Here is a 26,096-nt window from a genome sequence, read left to right as displayed (position 1 = left end):
TATTTATTATTGTTGGTTTGGTTGTCAATAATGACAAAGTATATTCAGATCATAAACCCTATTTTAGTGTATGAATTGAAAAGCCAAACCCTAAGTCAAATTGACCTAGATGGGGTCAACTTTTTCCGCCAATAGACCAAAAACACCTCCATTTTCTCCAAACATTTAAATGTTTATAACTTTCCAGTGGAAATCAGACCGTACTTTTCCGTAAATTTCTTTTGGAGGCGCAAGGGAGGGGCATTCCGAAGAAAAAAAAACCGAATATACGGATAGAAAAATCTACCAAGTTTATCTATGTCGACTATGCAATTCCAGATGCTTCGAACTATACTTTTGTCGCTACTCGTAGATATCTTGCAACCTCGCCAACTGCCAACCACACGGAAAAGCAAGGAAAGAATACAGAGGGAGGAAGCTACTCAAAATGGACGCAGTTGCAGACTTGCAAGGGCTTTTGGTCAGCAATGGCGATCTCATCGAGCTCCGCTCTAACGTTGACAACTTTGCAACTCACTCCACGATCGCAGCCTCAACTCTCCCCTCGAAGTTTATTCTTCGGATGCGATTCTCGTTCATTCTTCCAATCTCAATGTCGGAATCCAAGGATTTATGAAGCTTCCGGGGAACGAAGTCTCGATTGTTTTCGCCTTTGTTATCGGTTCTCGAGCGATGATTTCTTCGAGGATGATGAAGAAGGTGAGAATTGTAACTTCGATGAAGCGGTTTTGCTCTTCAACAACAGGGATTACTATAAGTGCCACGACTTTCTCGAAGCTCTATGGAACAAAGCAGAGGAGCCGAGACGAACTCTGATCCATGGGATTCTACAATGCGCCGTGGGGTTTCATCACCTCTTTAACCAGGTACTTATTACTTGTGCATTTGTCGGCCTTTTCGAAGCTTTCATCTGTAATTTTATTCAACTTCTTTAGTTAATTTAATTACTTTCTTTCTTTGCTGAATGCAGAATCATAGAGGGGCGATGATGGAACTGGGAGAGGGGTTGTGTAAGCTTCGGAAGATGAACTTTACAAGTGGGCCTTTTCATCGGTTCGAGCAGGAGATTTCTGAAGCTTTGAATTTTATATACCAGACTCAGTTAGAATTAGCTGCCTGTAAGTCATAATTTCAACCAATCTCTTTTTCAGAATTTAGCTTATCTAAGAGCAGTTATTGTGAAAAAAAAAAAGAGATTTCTGAGGGGATTGCAGTCAAAAAATCTCTTGTATCAAGTCAGTCTCGGAACTTCAAACCGTGTCTTGTTCGCATGATCACCCCTAAGCTTGTCCCATATGCCAGGCTTTGAGCTTGGCCCATGAACATTTTACACTGCTTCGTACCAGGCGTATTCAAATTTTGGCAAAAGATCAATCCAAGCCCAGCCCATGAACATGTCTACTTAGAAATGAAGTCTTAGAAAGGAATTTATGAGTAGCTCCATTTAACAATGGATATGTCACTGAACGGAACAGAATGGCAAAACAAGATTAATGTAACCAACCCATATAGTTGGGACAAGGCTTAGATGATGATGATGATGATAAGTTTTCTCCCCAAACTTTTTCCCCTAGCTCTACCTCTGAAACTGATGTTATTGCCACCATGGTGTGGTTCTACAGTTATCCAATATCCAGTCTGAACACTTTCCTGTGAATATATGAAGAATACAACTAAAAATATTTAGTTTTATAGATTGTTACTTACAAGAGAAATGAACTATGCAAAGACATGCAAGGAAAATGAAACAAAAAGCAAGAGAGAGACACACACAAACACATCTTGAACAAAGAAAACAGGGATCTCCATTAAAAAGAAAATTACAAAGCACAGAGGATTTCATTCATTGGTACTCAACTTGAAACTAGAAAGGAAAAAATATAGAGGTGGAAAAGGTGCAAAACATTAGCTTATAGTCCAAGCAAAAAACTTTCTAACTTTAAATTTTTTTCAACTAGAAACTTTCTGACATTGGTACTCAACTTGAAACTAGAAAGGAAAAATATAGTGGAAAAGGTGCAAAACATTATCTTATAGTCCAAGTAAAAAACTTTCTAACTTCAAATTTTTTTCAAGGCCAGATCCATTCCAAAATTGCACATAACTGGATCATCGCATTGGTTTGACTTTGAAAGTAATTTGAATACAGCAGGGCAGAAGGATGGGTCTTCATAGCAGATCATTAAATTTGATTGATCAGGCTAATTTTAACCGAACTCCCTGGCAGGATTATATATTAATGATGGTTATCCAATATTGTTGAAGCTTGCCCATCTAAATAAAAGATTTGACTGATTTCCTCCCCTTTGACATGTATTATGTGGACTACTGTGGTGTTTATAATATTAAGATTGCAGATCAACTCTGTGTTCCAATTAATCTGTATCTAACTCTGGTTGTACAAGTGAGTTTATAGTGGAGGTGGAGCTCATTTGTCTTTTAAATACTGAAACTTAAATTTATCTGCAGGTGCTGATGATTTTTGCATCACAATGGATGGCTCAGAGCAGTCATATCAACTTCTTGGTAGTTTTGCTGCTGGGCAGTGCCTATATCATTTAAAGAGTGACAACAATGTTCCTTATATAGTTTTCTGCCCCGAGGAATCCTACCACATCAGAAATCCCGTGAGGGTCAAGATTCCCACTATTCATGCAACAGAAGAAGATCTAATGGCCTGTTAATTCTGCTGACTCTATCAATTTGTGATGATTTAGCCCATAACATATAACCCATATCTATTACATTGAATCTAATTCTTTTTTTTTTTTTTCTTTTCAGCTTGAATATTTTGTCAGCATTACTGAAAATGTAAAGGATATGATTCAAAATCTTATGTAACAATGAAGGTTTGCACCATCATAAAGGAGAATCTTTAGATAATATTCAATGTTTTAAAATGCAGAGGCATGACACAAGGCATTCCACTACCTAGAGGTATGAGTCGTAGTTAAGAACGCAAGAGGTGTAAGCCTCCCGAACACAAGGAGATTATGAAGAGGGGGGTTAGGAGGAGGATGAAGAGGAAGGGGGATCTCATTTTTTCTTTATAAATAAAAATCTTTTATATTAAGAAGAATAAAGATGCATAACATTAGTTGGGGGGGGGGGTCTTGTCGAAGCAGATGGAATGACTATTCCTTGCCCCTCTCTTGGGAATGAAATCTCATTCCTGCTCCGAACCATTTTGATTCCGATTCTAACTCCAAACCAAACGGACCCTAAATGGTTCTAACTACGAAACACAAAGCATCCTAAAGCTAACTAATTCAGCTTGATCTGATTTAGGTCAAGCAGTCTGGTTAAACCTGATCCAATCAAACGAAATGCAAATCCAGCTAGATTACTTGGGCTGGTCTAATTTGATTCAAACCTGAGCTACTTAACCATATCCAGAACTCAAATATATTCAAATGACCTCAAATGATTAATTGCTCTTGGATTCTCCATGGAAAAATAATGTGCGTGTAATGTGATATGAAAGTTGGACACTTATGTGAAAGACATCACTTTAACCACTAAGTCATGCCTAACTAAGTTTTCAAAAGGGAATTTGTTATTAGTTTTCATAAAATTCAAGCTGTTTGGGTTGGACGGGATTGGTTGGATCAAGGAGGTTTTGGGTTGAACCCAACCCATTTAATTTTATTTAAGTGAGCCATTAACAAGTTGATGGGTCAAATGGATTTGGTTGAACAAACCCAACCTGCCCAAACCCACTCAATTGCCACCCCCACTTTTCAAGAAGTTTAAGGACCATGTTATTCTCTGTTTGGAATGAGTACAAATATATACAAAACAATACAAAATATAAGGGTTTACACTGCATATTTGTATTTGTACTCCTAAACCGAGCCTAACGTTGAGTTTGGAAGGAGTACAAATATAAATATGTAAAGTGCAAAAGCTTGTATTTTGTATTATTTTATATGTATTTGCATTGTACATATTTATATTTGTACTCTTCCAAATTGAGCATAAGGAATTCAACTATCCTAAGTTTCCACTTACCTAAATGATTCTCTAGATGGTGTGAAAACATTAGGCTACAATATAACTATTAAAATCACAATTTTCCGGTGTGTATAACTTTGAATGGAGGCGCCCCTCCCATTGGCCCTTACTCATCTCAACAAGGGCATGTGATGATTGTATTTGTTCCTTTGCAAATTTTAGTCCCTGATTACTAATATTCCTTAGCCCACCCCAATGGCAACAAATAGACTATACTAAACTAAACACTACCAATTCCCTTGCTTGTCGCTTCCCATTTAGTGTCAATCCCAAGGTTTTAAAAACAACTCAGAATTGGAACTGTTCTGGCCATTGGTTTTTGGGTTGATAGTTCGACTGTCTGGTTCAAGCAGACGGCTTGTTCCAACGAAAAAATAAAAATGGTAAAAAACCGTTGAACGGGTTGAATTCAACCGCCCAGGTCAATGAATCGTTGACCAATTCAACAGTTTTTGGCTAAAAACCGAGTTTGAGGTAAAATGGAACTGGTTGCCTGCATGGTTCCCAAGCTGAACAGTCCAACCATCCGGGACAATGGCAATTCAAAAACATTGGTCAATCCCACCTCTGGCTATTATATGGAAACCAAATTCAATTGGCACTACATTCCCCATGATAAATCAAGAAAACCTCCTTAACCATTTGATCATCTTCAAACTCGAAGCTCCTATTAAACCTTGGTGGTGGTAGCAGCCTAACAACTCGATCGAGTATAAATTCAAGGAAAAAAGCAGGTTAGCTTCCTTGATACCTCTATTTCAAATGCCAAAATTGAAACAAATGAATGCAGGTGAGGTTATTAGTTTCCATTACTATTTGTTGTTTTTCACTTGTTAGTGCATGGGGAGAGATGACAAAAAAAAAGATGGAAGAAGAAAATTTGAGTCGAGGCTAGAAGAAGAGAGTAGAGGAGGTGAGTGGAGAGAACAAAAGAAGGCCGCTAAGCCAACCTCTCACAATCTCACATGTGTATCTTATTAGAAATGAATAGAGGAAAAGAGCCAAATAACCCCCAAAATTTGTTGTTTTTCACTTGTTAGTGCATGGGGAGAGATGACAAAAAAAAAGATGGAAGAAGAAAATTTGAGTCGAGGCTAGAAGAAGAGAGTAGAGGAGGTGAGTGGAGAGAACAAAAGAAGGCCACTAAGCCAACCTCTCACAATCTCACATGTGTATCTTATTGGTCTTCTCTGTCTGTCTCTCTCTCCCTTGCTGCATTTATTCTATAACAAACTCAACTTCACCAAAAACTTGGCACCTTGGTGGGGTTCTTGATTACATTTCCTACAAGTTTTTGGAAACAAAAAGCAAGTAAAGAAGAAGCACGTTTGACATACCTTCGTGAAAATATTTGAAATTAGCGGGGATTCATGCGATGTACGAACTTTATACTGCAATCAAACAGAATAAACTAAAATTTGAAACAACAAATAGGTCAGAATTTACACTCAAATCGTTTTCACTGCCATGGTTTTGCATCAATGCAAATTTATTTGCATTACAACCAAACACAGCCTAAGGTTCTCATCCTCTAAGGACTACCAATTGCATCAGCTGGTATTAGTGTCTAATTGATTTAACATATATGGCTATTACGTGGACACACTACTGGGAAGAGTTTCATTCATGGGTGTAGAGGAATTCCGCATAGTCCAAAACCTTGAAGAATGCATCACCTACATTGACCAAAGACGAGAACAATTATCAGCTCAATTCTAAGAACTTATTAACTTGGTTCTTGAATAATAAGGTAGGAGAGCATCTCACAGTGATTATCTCTACCACTGTTTTCAAAACCGGACTGGACTGAATAGTTGGATCGGAAAAACCTGGAATTAGTCATCTGATCGGTTCCGTTTTTCTCCAAAACCGTTTTTTCCCCAAAACCATTGATTTTGGTCAACAAACCGCTGAACCGGCCGATTAATCATTTAAATGGTTTTGACCGTTTTTCATTTTTTTTATTTTTTTGTCAAAACAGGCTGGCCATTCAAGTCAAACAGTCGGACCATTCAAACCGGTAACCGGACCCCCGACTGGTTCGATCACCAGTTCGTTTTTAAAAACCATGATCTCTACCCTTACTCTTCCTTTCATATTGATCCACTCTCTGTAAAAATGAGGATGAATATGAGGAAGCCTTGGTGTCTTCCTCTTGGGAGTCACTAGAACACGAGAAGCCCGCCACCACTAAGGGTGTCAATGGATCGGTTTTGGATTGGACCCCATCCAGTCCAAAATCAATTTGGATGGGGTCCAATCCAAAATCAAATTGGACGGATTGGATGGACCAACAAGACATATTGGATTGGATCAATCTGGTCCAAAATGCTTATTACATTGGATTGCACCTGGTTCGTCTGTAACAAATTTATATTGGATTTGGTTGGATAAAGCTAATATCTGGTCCATTGATATAAGATAAGAATATATGTGTCAATAAATCGGGTTTGGGTTGAAACCAATCTAAATCAAAATAAATTTAAATAGATTGGACGGTCCAAATATTGAATTGGACCAATTCAAAACATTTATTGGATTGTATTGGATTGGAGCTGGTCCATTTATAATGGACTTACATTGGACTGGATTGGGTTGGACCAAATCAAGTACAATTGACACCCCTAGCCACCACCATCCACAATCCACATGCTAAGGTTGGGAACATCCAGCCCAACCTTAGCATGTGTGCAGTCCCAGCTCATTAGTTCCCAAGAAAGTTGGCTGTGGAGAGTGTGTATAGATAAACCAAATGATCAACAAAATCACTATAAAGTTACCAATTTCCTATTTCCTGATTGGAGGAGATGTTAGACCAAATTAGCCAAGCCTCGGTCTTCTCCAAGATTGACTTGAAGAGTGGACATCACTGCAGATTCACATTAGACCTGGTGATGAATGGAAGAGTGGTTGGTCATGGCGCTTGTCGAATGCACCTACCTTTATGACGCTTGTCAAATTTTCTTGGCAAATTTGTAGTTTATGCAGAGCAATCGAACTTAGTGGGTTGAGACTTGAGTGCTACTTATAACTTATAAGGGTATATTAGACTTTTCAACACCTACATTACATTATGCATAATGACTAATGTATCTAATAGGGGAGGTTTTAGTTCTTACGAGGGGGGGGGGTGTTAAGCCTTTTGCCCTTTTTTTGGTCAAATTAACTTTTTTACCCTTTACAAGTAGAGGTATCAATAGTATTCAAAAATCCGCTTTTGAATTTGAGATTCAACATAATTAAATCGAATCTATATATGACCTGATCCAATTCGATAAATATCTGAATTCAATCGATTATTTAATTTATATATATAATATAAAATACTTAAAACATTTTATATAATTTTATATATAATATTTAAACTACATATATATAACTTATATAAATAAGATATTTATTTTATATATTTATTAAGTACCTAAAATAATTAATTGGTCGAATTCGAATTAAATTGAATATTCAAATATTTAATTGAATTTAAAATCAAACTTTAATTTTCAATATCTATTGGATATCAAATCAAATTCAGATATTGCTTTATTTGATTTGAATTTGATACATTTATACCCCTATATTTAAGTAGTTTAATGAAATAATAGGGTATTTTTGGGTAAATTATAGATAGGTACTTGTAATTTCGGGGTAATAACACATAAGGGTCTAAACTTTCAAGTGTGACATTTTAGTACCTTGAACTTCCATAAATATTCAATTAAGTTTGACTCCACTAAATTGGTGTTACACTGAGGACAAAAATTACTAAAATACCCATCTTCAAATTCTTCTTTTTTTACCATTCCTCTACCTTTGGACACAATCTAGTGGCAATACAAAATAAATGATAATTCACAAAATAGCAAAGCATTTAAAGTCTACACATAAATAAAAGCATTCAGAAACAAAAAGGGAATATTTGAGTTCTATAATGAAGCCTCCAGGCAAGAAGAAGGGATGAATGCTAAGCAATGCTTATATGTTGCTTTTGTTATCATACAAATGCACTGCCTACCAAATTTTTTTTGTCGCCATTATTTGCATCCAAAGGTAGAAGAAGATGAAAAAGAGAATTTGAGTATAAGCATTTTCATAATTTTATTCTTTTATCTTAATGTTGGTTTTAACGGAATTAGACTTAATATTTGTCTTCAGGGCTTTAGAAAGAGTATAAATACAAATATGTAGAGTGCAAAACCTTATATTTTGTATTATTTTGTATATATTTATATTTTCAAACTGAACTTCAATTTAAAAAGAATACAAATACAAATATATACAAAAATTCAAGATTTTATACTCTACAAATTTATATTTGTATTCCTTCCAAACTGAGCCCTAGACTCAATTTAAAAGGAATACAAATAATACAAAATACAAGATTTTACACTCGCATATTTGTATTTATATTTTGTAATCCTTCCAAACTGAGCCTATATACTTAACAGTTGAGAATTTGCAGTGTCACTATGTATGTTTTTTTCCCCTTCTGGTGTGGGGTACTCAATGGGGATAGCCCATCACCCAAACCCATAACCCCTCCCCCAACAACACAGAGTACGCGGGATTCGCAAGTCTCCTCTACAATCAGCAGAAAGCTTACCAACCAACCAGTTGGCACCTTGCATGAAAATATAGGGTATATTTAACAAATTAACCCTTCAGAATTTGATACTCTCTTTACTACTCTTTGGGTAATATTCCTTTAATCAAAACCCTAAAATTCATGATATCTTCTCAGTAATGCAATTGCAATGTAAATGCAGGTATAACCAGATAGAGGATAATCTTCGAAATTGCAGGATTCATTTCGAAGCCCCCTACTTTCTCGTTTTCTTGTTGTTTCTGTGGATCACGAAATCGGAGTAGATCATTATCGATTTTGTTTTTGCTTCTCGTTTCTTTGGTAGAGAAATGGAGAGTTTTAGTGCAAAAGATCTGTCTACGATCGGAGGAATTGCGACTGTTTCGCTTCTCCATTCCTTCATTCCTACTCATTGGCTTCCATTCTCGATCGTCGGTCGCGCGCAGCAATGGACGCTTTCGAGGACTCTTCTTGTCAGTATGTTCGCCTCCTCCTAATTTACATCTCTCTCTCTCCCCCCATTCTTTGTAGGTCTGTTTTTTTCTTATTTCCCATTATATTTTTAGGATTAGGAAATGCAAAAGCTCGAAGCAGGAAACATTAGTGATAATTTCTCACGGATCTGTATTCTGTAACACAATGCTTGCTGCAATTAGTTTCGTGCAAATGGTTCAAGTTCTTTTGCTGATGTCCCCTTTTTTTGTAGATTTTTTATTCGAATTTTAGTATTCAGTTTATAAGATCCTGACTGAAAAAAAGGGAATAAAATCCTGACTGAGACTATCTTTTAAGGTCGAATTCTCTCTATTCATGGAATGGATCATTGGGGTAGTTTCTCGTTGGAAGGCAAATCGGGCTGTTACCTATTTTTTGGCACCAATTGTGATATTTTCTTGGCTGGTTTTACCTATTGGAATAGTAAACAGAAGCTTTAGAATGTGTAAGTTGCACCTTCTTAGAAATGGGGTATCTGCATTCCCTGCTGTCTTCTATGAATCTCTATAATTTAGCAACATAGATCGAGTACCACTTTCATGGTTAATCAATCTTCAGCTCTTATACTTCATTAATCATCCTGCATCTCCCTATAGGATTTTATTTTATTTGAGTTCATGGGGCTGTCACCCATAGCCTCTGCTATAAATAGCCATAGAACTTACCAACTGAGCCAAGACCCGCCATAGGATTCAATCCTTACACATATATACTATAGGAGTCCAGAACAGTTCATCTTCATATTTCCAAAACAAAATGCACTTTTACCTCTGAAGTTGTTCTTCTTGTTATCATCAAATTGTTTTCAGAATTGAGTGATCTACTTTTCCTTTAATTCTTGCTCATGTCAAAAGAAAATCTTTCTCTAATGCTGACTTAAAGCAGAGAAAAAAAAGCAACTATAGAGATTAGAGAAGAACGGAAATTAATTCATTCAATTCTATTTTGGATAGATTTACATGTGTACATAGAAACTCTCAAAGCATTGGCTGAAATAAAAATTTGTCAATTACTAAAACCACAGCTGAGTCCTAATTAGAATCCTAAAAACTCCCAAGAATAGAGACTCAGGAAATAGAAACTTAGCAAAATAGTATTTGAGTTTAACTAATAGTTTCCAGACCACCTAAAAAATAGGAAATTTGCCCCCCATCAAAAGAAGTCTGGTTATAAATATGGAAACTACAAACTTAGAAATTGTTGTAACCTTCCAGATCTAGGTGCAGACATTTATTACCTCTCTAGCAATTAATTTTCCGTGTCTTCTATTGCTGTAGAAGGTTGAACTACATCACAGTCCCACCTAGGGTGGAAACCTTCATGTGGCTGATTACTATGAACAGAGCATATCTGTGTGTTGAGGGCAAGGTTTAAAATGTGGGTGTTGATGGAAATATCAGTCATCCAAATATCGTAAATGTTGGAAATGTCATATAAAGATATGTAAAAATTAAAGTCATCCTTGTCCTTGAACAAATTTAAAGTCATCTCTACCTTTCGTGTTTCTAATGAGGCGTGGGATTTAGGGTTCAAGAGAGGGTTGAGGGAGTCAGAAATAGGGTTGGCAGATGATCTTTTCTCCCTTTTAAATTCATTGTTTCTGGATCATTCTTGTCCTGATAACAGAATTTGGTCTGAAGAGTCCTCCGGTTGTTTTTCATGCTCTTCTTTCTTCAATGCTTTAGTGCACTCTTCCAATTTAGTTTACTCTTTTCCTATAAAAGAAGTGTGGAGTGCTCCTGTACCTCCAAAGGTGAGGGCTTTTTATTGGGAAGTGATTCTCCAAAAATTCAACACTTTGGACTTGCTTCAGAAAAAAAAATACCAAATTGGTTCTTATCCCCTCATGTTTGTATCCTTTGCTTGAAGAGTGGTGAGACAGTAAATCATCTACTAATATCTTGTCCTTTTGTTTCTCTTATTTGGGATTGGTTTTCCTCTCTATTTGGGTGTAGGTGGGTTCCTCTTACAAGCGTGGTGGATCTTTTTGAATCTAGCTTTTTTCGTCGTCAAAGAAAAGAGGAAGGGTAATGTGGAGAGCAACGAGGGCAGCAGTTGTTTAGGCAGTGTGGGAAGAGAGAAATAACAGAATCTTTCAAGGGAAAGAAAAATCAGCACATGAAGTCATAGAAGGGATCACCATCAAGATCATACATTGGCTGAAATCGCTGGATCTGTTCAAGGACATCTCTGTAGATGACTTAATTAGAGGGTGGAGTGTGGTAGCAGCTTCTTCCTGCCCCTCTTTAGCTATTCAAGAGGACTGGTTGCCCCCGTTATCTTTGGATGTTAATTTAAACTTTGATGGCAGTTCTATAGGTAATCCAGGCCCCTCTGGAATTGGGGGTGTCTTTAGAGATGGGGGAGGAAATGTCCTGGCCCTTTATTCTGGCCTGATAGGACTGGGGGACTCTCTTAGGGCAGAAGTTTTGGCACTCCTACAAGGGCTCAAGCTGGCTAAACAGCTGGGTTTTCAGCAGTTGGAAGTGGAGGGAGACTTGAAATTGGTAATAGGTTGGATGCAAACAAACAGCTTAGGCGCCTGGTCCCTTAGACAGCCTATAAGGGAGATTATGCAACTAACAAGGGAGCTTGAAGTCAGGTTTAAATGGAGTAGGAGATCACCCAATGCAATGGCTGATACTTTTGATACTTTAGCAAAGCAAGGAGTTAGTAGGCAGAACCTTTTTTGGGCCTGTTTGTAATCTGTGGAGGGGTCACCTTGTTTTTTGAAGGTGACAGTTGTGCTAAGTTTCTTAAAGAATTAATGAAAGTTACTGTTTCCAATAATATATATATATATATATATATATATATATATATTGTAAAAATTATAGACACGGTGGAAACATTGTGAAATATGCAAAAATATTGCATGATATCCTATGAAATGATAAAAGAAGCATAGGTAAATTGTCAAAAAAAAAAGAAGCATAGGTACATCCTTTTAAATTATTATCTTATTCTAAACAATTAAAGGGAAGAAACTGAGGTTAATAGACGAAATAATATTCTCCAAAATTGTCCTGTAAACTCAAAGAGTCTAAACTACATAATAGAATGGGTTCAAGTAAAATTTAAACTCATAGAAAATGCTGGTGATTCTAATAGAAGGGGAATGAAGTCTAATCCACTAGTTCCGCCTCCATTTAATGAATACTGTCCATTTTTTCTGAAAATAATGAATAATGACATTAGGAACTGAGTATGTCCAAAATTTTATGACTGCTCTCCTTTTCTTTTAGGAACTTTTTTTGATAAGTGGTAAAATTTTATGACTGCTCCTCGGGTGATTGCTTATCACCTTTCCTTGTATCTTCTTTTTGTTAATAAAAAATTTTTATTTATCTTCAAAAAGAAAATTATAAAGGAGGGTGAGAATCCCTAAACTGTGTACAAAAAGATGTGTGTATAAATATGCACAGGACATGTACATTCAGCTCCTATACACTAAACAAAAAATATAATAGAAGACCACTGATTATTAAGGTGGCGAGCTGGTATTCCTTCAGAAATCCTTGAAATACCAGCCCAACTTTTCAATATCCATTACATCTTGCTTATAACTGCATCCAGAGGAGTAGATTTACCCTCAAAGATCCTACAGTTCTGCTCCTTCAACACTGTCCAGCAAATGGCAAAAGGATGATAGTCTCACTGAAATTTCACTTTCTGATGAGATCAGACCCAATCTCCAAGAGAAAAGCAGCTCAGCTAAAGAATAGGGGAGAGCCCAATAGATCTGAAAAAGCCTAAAGAAGTTAAACCAAATTTGGTAGTGAATGGACAGTGTAGTAGCAAATGATGAGCAATCAGAGAGCAAAAAGAACCCAAACCAAGAAACAAGAATTACAGAGGTAAAGCATTACCACTATACAAAGGCAACACAGAGCAACCAACCACAAACCCCGCTTCACTAGAACCTCCACAACCTGAATTATGTCTCTTCCCTCAAGCCACAAAAATTTAATCTTGGAAGGCACCTTAGATTTTCAAATCCAAGACCATGCTATTTTATCAAAGGGTCCCAACAAAGCGTGATAGCAAAATTTGGTTGAGAGCTTGCCATTCTTCTCACTCCCAGTTGGGTGCTGGATGAAATTGAACTTTTGATGGCATTGTTGGCAATCTGGGCCCATCAAGAATTAGTAGAGTGATAAGGGATGAAGGTGGCAATTTATGTGCTTTGTTTTCTGGCCCAATTGAGCAAGGCAATTAAGTGGGGTGGTTGAAAAAAGGTGGGGGTGATTTGGCAACTCAGAAATGAGTTTAGGCACTTCAAGTGGTTATCAAGAGATATTGGCATTCAAACAAGATGGGTAAGAAGATCTGCTTAATAGCTTGGCAGATGGTTTAGCCAAGCAAGAGGGTCAAAGACAACAAATGTGTTGGGCACAATTGTGATAATGTGTTGGGTAGGTTTGCTTTGTAAAGGGTTTTTCAGATTTCCACAATTTCTTGTTGTAATCTTTCTTTTCAAAGATTTAATGGAAGTTTAAATTTCTGCATTGCTGATCAGAAAAACTTGCCATGTTTCTCCCTAACCCACAACCGAGCATCCCTTGATAGAGGATTCACCTTCACCACATACAAGCTTCACCAGTGTATTAAAAGCGCAAGGCGCAAAAAAGGCACAGGGGTCAATTTGTGCTTGAGGTGCAAGGCGCAAGGCAAGGCACACACCTTTTTGAAGCAAGGTGCAAAAATACAAAAAAAAAATGCTAAAAATTAAAAAAAGTCAGAAAATTCAAAAAAATAAAAAAAATATTAAACATAATATTAATAAAAATATAAACTTAAATTTTAAAATAATGTTTTAAAAAAGCTATTATCTAAAATCAAGATATATAAACAAAAGATGTAAAGCATATTCAAATGAGAATTTAAAAACAAAATCAAACATATAAAACATTTCCAAGCATGTAAAACCTCTATTCTCTTTTTTCATTCAATTGCATTGCTTCAAGTAGCTAATGTAATGTAAAACATATTACATTCCTGATTCTACGAGCCGCCTTTGTGCCACGCCCCTCAAGGCAAACCCATACAAGTCCACATTAGGTCTTAAATTCTTAGTTTTCACACAAAAAATAATGATTTTATAGTTTTAATTGCTTTTTAAGAAAACATTTTATAGGATGAATGAATGAATAACATTACCAAATTGGAAGTTAGATGTGGTGTTCCTACAAGAAACAAAGCTAGAATTTGTGGAGGTCGGGGTGGTTAGAAGTATATTGGGTCAGGGCCAAGTGAGGTGGGTAGGGAAGCTGGCCAGAGGTTCAGCAGGTGCTTTACTAATCCTCTGGCCCGACGGTTGGCTCAAAAAGGGAGAGACTTTGAGAGGATTTAGCTGAGGTGAGAAGGGGGTATAACATCCCTTGGGTTTTGGGAGGGGATTTTAATGTAGTCAGGTTCCTGGAGGACTGCAAGTGAGGAAGCCGGAGGACAAGGGAGATGAAAAGCTTTGCAAATTTTGTTAATCAGTTTGAATTAATAGATCTGCCTCTCTTAGGGGGGCAATGTACTTGGACAAATAACCAAGAAAATCCGGCTTTGGTCAAGCTGGATAGATTTCTGATCTCCCCGGATTGGGAAGAGTCTTTCCAACAATTGAAGCAAGTTGCCCTTCTGCAGCCCATTTCTGATCACTCTCCAATTCAGCTCTTATGTGGGTTGCAGGGGTCTAGAAAAAATGCTCTTTCAAAATGGAAAATGCCTGGTTTGAAGAAGATAACTTAGGGCAGGTGTTAGCTTCAGTTTGGTCAGAAACAGATTTTTTGGTTCCAGCTCGCATATCCTTGCAAAGAAGCTCAGTTCAGTCAAAGTGTTTCTAAAGTCTTGGAAGAAAGGCTATAAAGAGTAATCGGAATCAGAAAAAAGGAACTGCCTGAATTTAATTAAGGAAATTGATTTAGCTGAAGAGACTGGTTCTTTGTCAAAAGAAGAGAGGAAAAAGAGGCTTGAAACAAAGCTGACTCTAGATAAGTTAGCTTACAGGGATGAGCTAAAGTGGAGAAAGAGAGCAAAAGTTAACTGGCTGAAAGCAGGGGATAAAAATTCTGGTTTCTTTCACAAGATGGCAAATGCAAGAAGAAGAGTCAGTCAAATTGAAAGACTAGAGAATGACGGCCAAGTGGGTGAATCTTGGACTAAGTTGAAAAGTATAGCAACCCACTACTTTTCAAATCTGTTCAAGGAAAGTTGGAAATGAAGACCCCTCCCTCTTGATTTGGACTTGAATAGGATTTCAGATGCACAACAAAGAGAATTAGAAATTCCCTTCTCAGAGGAAGAGATTTGGCAAGTGATAAAAAGCTTGGAAGTTGACAAATCTCCAGGGCCAGATGGGCTCACAAACTTATTCTATAAAAAGTGCTGGGAGATGATAAAAGTTTTTCCGGTTCTCTATTAATAATATTAAAAAATAATAATAATATTTACCTTACTTTTTCAAAAAAAAAAGAAAGTTTTTCATGAATTCCACTCTAAAGCTACTCTTGAAAGAAGGCTGAATGATACTTTTATTTCTTTAATCCCAAAGGTGGAGGGAGCTACAAATATAAAGGACTTAAGACCAAGAAGTCTGTTAAACAGCTTCTACAAAATCTTAGCCAAGGTTCTAGCTGAAAGGATGAAGAAGGTCCTGAATTCAGTGGTTGCAAAAAATCAGTTTGCTTTTGTGCTGGGAAGACAAATGTTGGATAGTGTTTTGGTGGCTAATGAACTGATTGATTCAAGGCAAAAGGAAGAAAAACCTGGGCTGATTTGTAAACTGGACTTGGAAAAGGCCTACAACCATATTAACTGGAGATGCTTGGACTTTGTGTTGGAAAGAATGAATTTTGGGCAAAGATGGAGGAATTGGATAAAGGTTTGCATCACTTCTCCTAAATTTTCAGTCCTAGTGAATGGTCAGTCAGCTAGTTTCTTTAAGAGCTCTAGAGGTTTTCAACAAGGAGACCCCCTCTCTCCTCTTCTTTTTATTTGTGTGATGGAATTATTAACAGCCTTTGTGAACCGGGTGGGAAATGAGGGCTTGTGGCAAGGTTTTGAAACCACCCCGGGGAGAGAAAAAGTCCAATTGCTCCAATTTGCTGATGATACCCTCTGCTTTATTGATGCTGATGTGGAACAGTTGGGAGTGCTCTTTAGGGTTCTTTGCTGGTTTGAGGTAGTTTCAGGCCTAAAAGTCAACTGGGCCAAAAGCAAGTTAATTCCAGTGGAAAAAGTAGAAAACATTCAAGAGTTAGCTGAGGTTCTAGCCTGTCAAGTTGGTTTCCTGCCAACTATTTATTTGGGGCTCCCTTTGGGAGCTAAATGCACATCAGCCTTAGTGTGGGAGCCAGTTCTGGAGAGGTTAGAAAAGAAGTGGACTTCATTGGAAATCCAAATGTCTATCCTTAGGTGGTAGGATTACTCTTCTAAAAAGTTCATTATCAAATCTGCCCTCCTACTTCTGTCTCTTTTCCTAATGCCAAGGAAAGTGGCCGAAAAAGTGGAAAAGCTGCAGAGAGATTTTCTTTGGAAGGGGTGGGAAGAGGAGAAAAGGTGGGATCAGGTTTGTGCCCCTAAAAGAAAAGGTAGTCTCGGGGTCAGGAAAATGAAGGTCTTTAATAAGACTCTTCTAGGTAAATGGATATGGAGATTTGGTAAAGAAAGAGATAGTTGGTGGAGAAGTCTGGTCGCAGCCAAATACAACACAGACTATGGGGATTGGGTGACAACTGTTTCTGTGACCTCTCTGGGGTGTTCCATCTGGAAGGTAATCATAGAAGTCTTCCCTCTGATAAATAGGGGTCTTTCAGTTAAGCTGGGAAATGAACAGAGGGTAAAATTTTGAAAGGATATTTGGTGCAGTAGTAGATCTTTAGCAGAGTTATTTCCTCAGTTGTACCAGATTGCAGAGAATCAAGATATCTTGGTGGCTGACTGCTGAGGTCCAAGACAACATCCAGGTTTGGTGCCCTTCTTTCAGAAGAAGTTTTCAGGATCGGGAGCTGGACCTTGTTTCTAATCTGCTGGAATTGTTGTCCAACCAGAACCTGAACCTGATGGAAGAGGACACCTGGAACTGGAATTGGAGTAATGGTGGTGTATTCTCTGCTAACTCCTTTGCCAGGAACCTAGCAAGCATAGTTTTCAAGGCGCCAAGGCGAGGCTAGGTGACCATCGAGTGCCTAGCCCTCGCCTAAGCGATGGAATTTAAAACTAAGGCTTGCCGATGATTTCTACCCCCTTTGAACTAGTTTTTATTGGTTTTATGTATTCTGCACTTACTTTTGTGCTTGTATTTCTTGCAGTGTTGCTTCAAGTAGGCAAAACAATATATTAGATTTGCAACCTACAAGTTAAAAGTTAGAACTTGAAAGAACTGAACATAGGGAACGAATACTAAAATAAAAGAAGAAAATGGAAAAGAAAAGTAGGGGGCGGAGCCCCTGTTCTAGACCCAGAAAATCTGGTGAAAAAATATTAAAACAAAAGAAGAAATATGAAGAAGAAAAGAAAGGATGGAGCCCCTTTTTCAGAAACCAATAATGAGAACAAAATAAAAAAAGCTGAAAAAATGGAAGAAATTAAGAACAAAAGAAGGGGGCAGAGCCCCTGTTCTAGACCCAGAAAAGCTGGTGAAAAAAAAATACTAAAATAAAAGAAGAATATGAAGAATAAAAGAAGGGGTGGAGCCCCTGTTTCAGACACCAATAATGAGAAAAAAAAAGCTGAAAACATGCAGGAAATTTAAGAACAAAAGGAGGCGGAGCCCCTGTTTTAGTCCAATAAAATGATTCAAAAAACTTGGAGAAAGGATACAAAAAGGAAGAGGAGAAAATGGGGTGTAACCACTGTTTTAAACCAGGAAACAGAGAACAAAGCTAGGAAGAGGAAGAAGAAGAAAACTGATTAACTCACCTTGACTTTAGATGACTGTGTGGGAACGATGGAGGCTGTTGTTCTCTCATCTTCCTCAGTTCGATACTTCGATTCTATTGTCAATGTGAAACCCTCGAAGATTAACTTTTTTTTTACTTTCCTCAAAACAAAAATATGATAACATGCAATAGGTTCTATTTATAAAAACTAAAACAACCAATAAAATATTATATATTTTTATTTTTTATTTAATTTATATAATATATATTTGCTTCATCCCACTAAGCGTGCGCCTAACGTAGTTGGCGTTTGGGCGAGGCGTTCTTTGAAAAGCACCTAGTTGCCTAGGAGGGCGCCTAGGCATCGCCTTGACAACTATGCTAGCAAGTGGTTTTCAAGCTGAGTTTCCTGCTGAAAAAGTCTAGAGTCAGGTTGTCCCTTCAAAGATAAGTGCTTTGCTCTGGACTGTGCTCAAGGATCTGTCCTGTGTGTTCTGTAATCAAGTGGAAGAAGATTGTTACCACCTATTTCTGCACTGCTCTGTCCCCACTACAATCTGGAACCACTTCTTGTCCCTCTGGCATCTCCACTAGTCTATGCCAGCAACCTTTTGTGACCTATTGTGGTTCTGGGATCAAAGAGGATTGTCTAAGGTAGCAAAAAGTGTATGGTCCTCCATCCCTGCTGCAGTAATCAGTACCATTTGGGCTGAAAGAAACAGCAGAATTTTCAAGAACAAGCATAGTGAAGTGGATCAACTAATTTCCTTTCTTTTTTGGGAAGTTAGACTCCTGGACTGCTGCTGTAAAGGGATTCAACCAAGGGTCTTGGGATCCCAGCTGATGGCTGGTGATATCTTGTAATGTTTTCTTGGTTTTGGGCCCCAGTTATGCTGAGAGGCCAATTGTATTCTGTATTCTGGTTCTCAATTAATAATATTTACTAGTGTTTTAAAAGCTGTGGAGACGTACGCCTCATACACATCTTATATAGAAAGACAGAAAAAAAAGGGAAAGGAAAGGAAAAGAAAGAGAAAAGGATAGAAAAGAAAAGGAAAGGGAAGAAAAGATAAGGGGAAAGAAAGTGGTTTGCCCCCTTCGCCCCCCGGCCCCCTTTTTGATGCAGCCCAATTTGTTTTTTTTTTTGAGTTAGGGGGGGTCTTGCTCTGCTCGCCTTCGCTTCGACAAGACCCCCCCCCTTCAACCTAATGTTGTGCATCTTTATTCTTCCTAATATTAAAGATTTTTATTAAAAATAAAGAAACAATAAGATCCCCCCTTCCACCTCCTTACCCCCTCCTCTTAAAGAGGATTACGCCTCCTTGTGTTCGGGAGGCTTACGCCTCTTGCATTCTGAACTACGCCTCACGCCTTTAGGTAGTGGAACGCCTCGCGTCACGCCTCCACATTTTAAAACACTGATATTTACCTTACCTTTTTCAAAAAAAAAAAAAGGAAAGACCAGTAAGGAAAAGATTTTTTTGAAGGCCTTCTTCAATATATTAGGTTGGATTTTGATTTTGCCAGAGTTTAATGAGGTGTCCAAGGAGTCATTTTCAACTTCAGAGTTGAGAAACATTGGAAGTGGTCATTAAAGCACATGTACTTTCTTCTTGTTATGTTTTTTCCTTAATAGGTGAAAAATTATGGATACAATATAATATGTAAATATTTTAATTTTTTTTGGCATCCATATTATAATATATTAAGGATGTTTCCAAAGAGAGGAGAGAGATTACTCGTCACCCTTCCTGATTGTAATCTGCTATTTTTATTTTAATGAAAATTTCCTTTTCATTTATTACCAGAAAAGTTGTTCTTTGCTACCAATGGTGAGTAGCCATTTGAATGTGAACAACTAATTCTGGAACCTCATGTGGGACCAAAAAAGGGTCAATGTATTTTGTTGAGAGAGATATTGAGGATACATCAATCCTTAATCTGATTCAGACAAGAACCAGAACATAAAAGGTAGAATAAGTTGCTGTATAAATTTATTCCAATAATGGAAAGTAATTTCCTCAAAGCTTTCTGGCTGCATACATTTGTAAGTCTACTTGTTACTGTACTTATTTTGCTCAAATATTCCTTTTATGCAGCGGGATTTGGAGCAGTTTTGCATGTAATCTCAACTGCACTGCTTGGTATAACAGCAGTTACCATGGCAAATACTATTGCTGGCGAGGAAACAGTGCATAAACTTGCTTCTCTATTGCTTATAGTTCTTGGAGGTAGTTATATAATTCTGTTTTTGCGTGGAAAGGGTGGTCATAGCCATACTCACAACCATCCCATGGAGAAAATGGCTGTTGCAGGGCTTGTTCTTGTTCCTGCATTATCTCCCTGTGCAACCACACTCCCAGTGTTTCTTGCAGTTGGAAACTCTTCCTCCATGATGGCACTTGCTGTCATAGTGCTGCTTTTCAGGTATATATGGTGACAACAACACTCCACCTGGAGCAAATTTTAGTGGTTTAAAGTATATATATTTCATCTATCTTATCTCATTAATGTTTAGTATGTATGCATGTGCATACATACATATGCATATAGGTATGTATTTATTCATGTATGCCGAGATGACATTGATAAGTTGATGTTTGCTTCTTGGCCCATATTTTTCTATAGGCCATTTAAGTCCACCTTTCCATATTCTAATTGAGAGCCCCTAGAGATGGACCATCCTAAACCTAAAATGGATGAATTTTCTACATCAGAGTGTCAGATTCCTTACTCCATGGATTCATGAAGGACACTTGTAAAAGGTACTTACCCATACCAAATGTTGGTTTGAGCCATCTGGGGTAGACTGTGTAGGGATAAAAGCTTTTCTGATGATGTGATTTGGTGGGCTCCCCCCTCTTTTTTGGACCTGAATAATGTTGCTTGGCCTTCTTTTTAGTTTACAGTGTTCTTTTATCAAAAAAGAAAAAATTTAAGTAACAAAGTGAATTTTTTAGACCTTTTTCTATAGGTTTATAAAATTCAACAAATATGTGCTATGTTAATACTTTCTATTTTTTTACATATTTATACACAGGTCCTTGTTTCTTCATTTTGTTCAGTCAGACTTTTGGACACATGTTGGATTCTAATTCTTGTGTTGGTGTCCATGTAACACTGAGCCCTGGTGGAGGGATGTCATCTCCAATACAGACTGTGGGCCCGGTGATAGCTGATTCTCTGGATTGTTCTTGTTATCAAAACCATCATATGTTAGCCCTGCGCACAACCATATATTGGAGATTTTCCAAAGTTTTTTTTTTTGATAAATACTTTTTTTTCATCCCTTTGGAAAAAAAAAGGGATTTTCCAAAGTAAATTAATAATTGGACAATTACATTGTTCTGGATAAAAAATTGCCTGGGAAAGAGGTGCTTCTTCTGCAGTGTGGCTGAGGCCATTATATTGCAGTAAACATGACAAATGAGGAACATGTGAGAACAAGAGATCTGAGGGGGGAGGGCAGGTGGAACTTCTTTTTCACCTCCCTTGTCTCCTTGGTTCTCACTATGATCCTTGCCTTTTGGCAATGTTGTTGAGGCTATTACACCAAATATTGCCATGTTAGGAGAAGGTGGTTTAGAAACAAATGAAAGTCTTTTTATTCTCCATGACCTCCTTCTGAGCACTAAGCTTCTTGTATCCTATCCTGACATTGTGAGGATACCTACCTTCTGATAGCTGATATGAAAGCAATGAAAAAATTCATTGATCAGAAAAAAAGCAATGAAAGAATTCGTGGAGAACTAAATCAATTTTCCAAATCCTACACCAATTTCAGAATTTTTGGGTGATATGATGTTGGTATTGCTTTGTTTTTTTCTTCATTTATATTCTAGTTATAGGTGTCTTAATAATAGAATATTGTTTTTTTTTAGAATCTTATTGCTATTTCAAAATTACTATTTATGTGAACTTTCAGGATTACTATTTATAGTAATTCTTGTACTCGCAGTTTATCATGTTTAGTAATTTCTTGTGTCTTTAAATTAGAGTTGGTTGGTATCCTAGTCCAAATTGGAGTCTATAAAGGGGCATCCTAGTTTATACTTTATAAGTTGAGTCTATAAATAGAGTCATTGTAATTGCAATTAAAGAAGAGTTGATTTGAAGAATAAAGTTTGATTTAGTGAATTCTTGTTGTTACCAAGAATTTTTCTCCCCCCTCCCTCTCTCTCTCTCTCTCACTTCTAAGTGATCTTTCTCTTTGCTGCTTAGCCTAACAGCAAGAGTCCCCCGCCCCCTCTTTCTGATTATTTACTCATTCTTTGGTGGACAACAAAATGCATACTTACTTTTACCCCTACAAAGCCCACCACCAGATCTGAAACTCATAGGAGCCCTACTCCATTCTACATCACCTTCTTTAAGGCCATCTTTGTTTTTAGGGATTTATTGTGAAATTCCTAAAGGAACTAGTAGAGTCTTGAAATATTGAATTACCCCAACCATGATAAATCTTAGTCAATGACATTGACCAGCCCTGCAGTTGATGTTCACAAGAGAGGTAACGGTTATGGGTCACTGGCGCAAGGCTTCCCCTCCCACTTGAACTCTTGTCCAAGAATCTCATAGGATATTCACTACAAAATCTCTACCCCAATATCCTCAAGATTTCCTAGGGATTCTTGGGAGCAGAATATTAGTGACACTCCTATTTTAGTTGCCCTTGTCAGAACCTTTGGCCAAGTGGACTTCTATGTCGATGAATTCTCAATCTCAATATGGTAGAAAGAAGATTAAGTGTCAAGCTTGTTAAAAGGCTTAGCTCTCAAACTCTCAGAAAAGTACCACCGATGTTACTAACTCCTCTTCAAGGGTGTGGGTGGCAGGCCCCTCCCCCCCCAGGCAGGCCCCAAGTCATTGTGAGAATGCTTATGAATCCTATCTTAATGCTTCAATAGTCAACTATTCTAATCACCTTATTTTTTGCCATATTCACGCAACACATATGTTGCCCAAGTGGACATTATTCTACCTCTATAGAGAACCCAAGTGAGCAAATAGATCTCTCATTTGGTAGGAAACTGAGGATTTTAGTAACTACCTTTATTTTCAGGTTGTAAGATATATTATATTACTTTATTTGTACCCGCATTTTTTTTCCTGGGAGGCATTCTTTATGCCAACACTGGGCAAATCGTCCCTTTTTAGTCCATTGATCCATGTTGTCAATACCAGCTTTTCAAAAGTTGGAACTAAGGATTTCCTTCTTGGGTCTGTTTCTTTCACCTATGGTCTTCTGTACAAAATGCCTAATTCTTTTCTTCTCATTTCTTTTCTTGTATTTTTTGTGTTGCTTTTATTTGGTTAGTGGGATATTAAAAACATCTGAACATTTAAATGTTTTCATTTCATGTGGTGACAAAGCCTGATGCATTGCATGAAGCCTGGTAAACTGACATTTCTATATGCTGAATTCTTATTTTTTGATGAATGAGTAAATAATTTTATTATAGAGAGGAAAGGAGAGTACAATCTGCCTAGGAGGAGGCACGAGATGTTACCTCCTCATTGGGATGAGTACAAACCCTACTCTTACCAATATACAAACTATAAATTAGCCCAATACAAAGAAATCCGAGAAACCCCTTATTTAGCCAAAGAATCTGCCCAAGGCATTTGTCTATCTCTAACCCACTGAAAACTGACTGACATATTCCTTGTAAGCCATTTTACTTTTTTGAAAAGATCTCTGTAGCCCCAAATAACAGTATCCGGATTCAGTAACCAACCCATTACCACCTTCGAATCTCCTTCAACTAACAAATTCTCCACTCCAAGTTGGTTGGCAATCTGTAAGCCTTATACAGCTGCTAGTATTTCAGCCCTTCTAATCTCCAACTGCCACTAGACCTGAGAATAAAGAGAATGTTGCTGTCCTTGTCCCTCAAGATCCCTCCAATACTCCAAGGCCTTGGGTTGTCTTGACTACTCCCATCAAAGTTCAGCTTTACAATATTGATCAAAAAAAAAGTTCAGCTTTACAACCCCCTCATCTGGAGGGGGTTTCCACCTTGCTTGTGTTTTGCTGTCAATACTTTGACAAAATATTGGTCTCTCTAGTTTTCAATCTTGGTTAGTTAGAACTTCTGATACACTAACCTTATGTTTGATATCTGTGATTGCAGTACTATTATAGTTATGACCTCACTGGTTGCACTCTCCTACTACGGTGCTAGCCAGCTCAAGTTTCACTGGGTGGAGCGGCATGATAAACTTCTTGTTGGTTCTGTGCTCTGTCTGGTCGGAATCTTAACACTTCTTTTTCACGATCATGAAGGGCATGAGCATTCTTTTGAAAATTTGCACAGGAAGTTGATTGTCCCGTAAGGGTGTCTTCCATTTTGTTGTAATCCTGCAATTTGTATTTGATAAGTCGGTTAGAAGAATACATTTGGTTATACTTGAAGGTAGAGAATTGTGAACTGTTGTTACTTGTGCCATAACAATGGGTATCGAACAGCAATTCATTTGCGGGGCAGGTTTGATTGACTGACCTAGCTCATTTGTAAATTGTTTATGTATGCCAACTTTGTCTGCCCCAAGTATGAGGTCGTCATGAGTCAAAAGTGGTAGATGACGATTTCTTCTTTCTCCGTTGTACTCGGCCATCTTCCTTGGTTATCTGTCGTTGAGCACGTCTAATGCTTTCCGCAGGAACTGGTTTTAAACAAGTTTCAATATTGATACTGGAGCGTGTATCGGGGGGTTTCACCGGCACATCTTTTTTTATGTTTTTTTAGCGTGTGTACTCGGCCATCTTCCCTATTATTTTATAGTATTCCTAAGTTTTATTCTGACAATTAATTAAATCCGCTTTTTCACTAACAAGAAAAAAATTATTTTACTCATTATTCTTTAATTTCCAAAATAAAACATTAACATCAATTGAATGAAAATGATAAATTATAGTGTCATTTACAGCAAGTGTTTGTGACAACAAATGGAGCTTCCATCATTCCCCATTGATCGTGGATACGGAACTAAAGCACCCCTTGTTCTTTTAGTTTTGTTTTCTTTTTTATTTTCCTCCATAAGCATATGCTCATATCCCCTGTAAAGCACAATAGAATCCCTATAATTCTATAATGACTTCAGCATCAATGCGAACATCGATGAACCCAAATGCTCTGAAAGAAGATAGGAACCCTAAGTTGCTAAAGGAGAAGGAAAAAGATGAAAAAGCAAGAGCATGACAACAGAGGATACTAGCGTGATAACACCACCGGAGAAGGTTCTGTTGTAGAAATCCTCATTTATCTTTGGGTAAGCATCCAGGTTCCCAAGCTTGTTAAAGATGCCCATGGCGCGCTTTACCAAAGCCGACTCCGCTTACACGATTCCTGATAAAAGTAATTACCATATAATAGAGGTTTGATCAGAGCTCCACCCGGAAATGCCCAGAAACCCAGAAAATCCACTGGCGACAATTTCCATTGGTTGAGTCTTTGTTTTTCCAACCGATTTCATTTCAGTATCAACAAAGCCCCTATCAAAGGTAATTAGTCAACATTTAAACGTTGCTTGGACGGTCGCCGAAGAGCCATGTGCTGCCACTGGTTTGAACGCCGAAGAGTTGATTCCATCTCCGATTGTTAAATGGAAGCTGGGACTCTTGTTATTCTAGCCTAGGACCCACAAAACACTACATTTCGTTCTAGAGGTAACATGGCTTTTTGGTGGGAAGGCCAGGCCTTCCAAGAGGTCGCAGATTTCGTTCCAAAAGAGAATTCAAGAAATCATCTCATTTGGTAGATAGAAGAGGAAAAGGCTTTAATTTTCCGGTGAAACTGGCCATGATGGCGGCTTACATTAAAGTGTTTGTTTTTGTTGCACAGGTGACAGTGCTGCAGCTGAGAAATCTGTACCTCGGAGCTAAGAAATTGGGATAAAAAGGTTGAAGATGATGGGAAAGGATATTTTAGGAATTTTAAAAAAAATATCAGTCATATAACGCCACATGTAAATGTGATGGAAAATTAAGAAGAAGGGAGGTTTTAGACAATTGTCCAAAAACTTAGGGATACTCTAAGATAATATGTAAACAGTAAAGGTAAAGTAAGTCAATTAGTTAAACTATAAGGTAATTTAAGAAATTTATCCTTTTTTAATTTTAATTTTAAAGG

General features: G+C 37.5%; 2 protein-coding genes across 3 annotated transcripts; both read left to right on the top strand.

The window, feature by feature from the left end:
- The first annotated feature begins 325 nt into the window (after positions 1-325).
- LOC148845749 (DUF309 domain protein) lies at positions 326-2,900 on the top strand. Its single transcript, XM_088953315.1, has 3 exons — positions 326-866; positions 971-1,118; positions 2,470-2,900. The coding sequence occupies exons 1-3, from the start codon at positions 468-470 to the stop codon at positions 2,682-2,684; spliced, it is 762 nt and encodes a 253-aa protein (XP_088809441.1). The 5' UTR covers positions 326-467; the 3' UTR covers positions 2,685-2,900.
- A 5,474-nt stretch (positions 2,901-8,374) lies between these two features.
- LOC148845748 (Fe(3+) dicitrate transport system permease) lies at positions 8,375-24,483 on the top strand. Of its 2 annotated transcripts, XM_088954713.1 has the most exons (4): positions 8,375-8,650; positions 8,778-9,073; positions 20,064-20,391; positions 24,099-24,483. In XM_088954713.1, exons 2-4 carry the CDS (start codon positions 8,926-8,928, stop codon positions 24,298-24,300), a joined length of 678 nt encoding a protein of 225 aa, XP_088810839.1. In that variant the 5' UTR covers positions 8,375-8,650; positions 8,778-8,925; the 3' UTR covers positions 24,301-24,483. The 2 variants fall into 2 exon arrangements, with proteins under 2 accessions (XP_088810839.1, XP_088810840.1); XM_088954714.1 differs by lacking the exon at positions 8,375-8,650 and having other exon boundaries at positions 8,681-9,073.
- The last annotated feature ends 1,613 nt before the right edge of the window (positions 24,484-26,096 follow it).

Source organism: Nelumbo lutea, chromosome 7, assembly GCF_056320005.1.
Source record: "Nelumbo lutea isolate HS-2025 chromosome 7, American lotus-T2T, whole genome shotgun sequence".
NCBI classification, from domain to species: domain Eukaryota; kingdom Viridiplantae; phylum Streptophyta; class Magnoliopsida; order Proteales; family Nelumbonaceae; genus Nelumbo; species Nelumbo lutea.
The sequence above is the reverse complement of the archived record's forward strand: the minus strand, read 5'-3'. Positions and strand labels throughout refer to the sequence as shown.

Coding starts and splice junctions, on each gene's coding strand:
- LOC148845749 (XM_088953315.1), top strand. CDS start 468: ATGGCGATCTCATCGAGCTCCGCTCTAACGTTGACAACTTTGCAACTC. Junction 867..970: donor TTCATCACCTCTTTAACCAG/GTACTTATTACT, acceptor TGCTGAATGCAG/AATCATAGAGGGGCGATGAT. Junction 1,119..2,469: donor TCAGTTAGAATTAGCTGCCT/GTAAGTCATAAT, acceptor ATTTATCTGCAG/GTGCTGATGATTTTTGCATC.
- LOC148845748 (XM_088954713.1), top strand. CDS start 8,926: ATGGAGAGTTTTAGTGCAAAAGATCTGTCTACGATCGGAGGAATTGCG. Junction 9,074..20,063: donor TTCGAGGACTCTTCTTGTCA/GTATGTTCGCCT, acceptor CCTTTTATGCAG/CGGGATTTGGAGCAGTTTTG. Junction 20,392..24,098: donor GTCATAGTGCTGCTTTTCAG/GTATATATGGTG, acceptor CTGTGATTGCAG/TACTATTATAGTTATGACCT.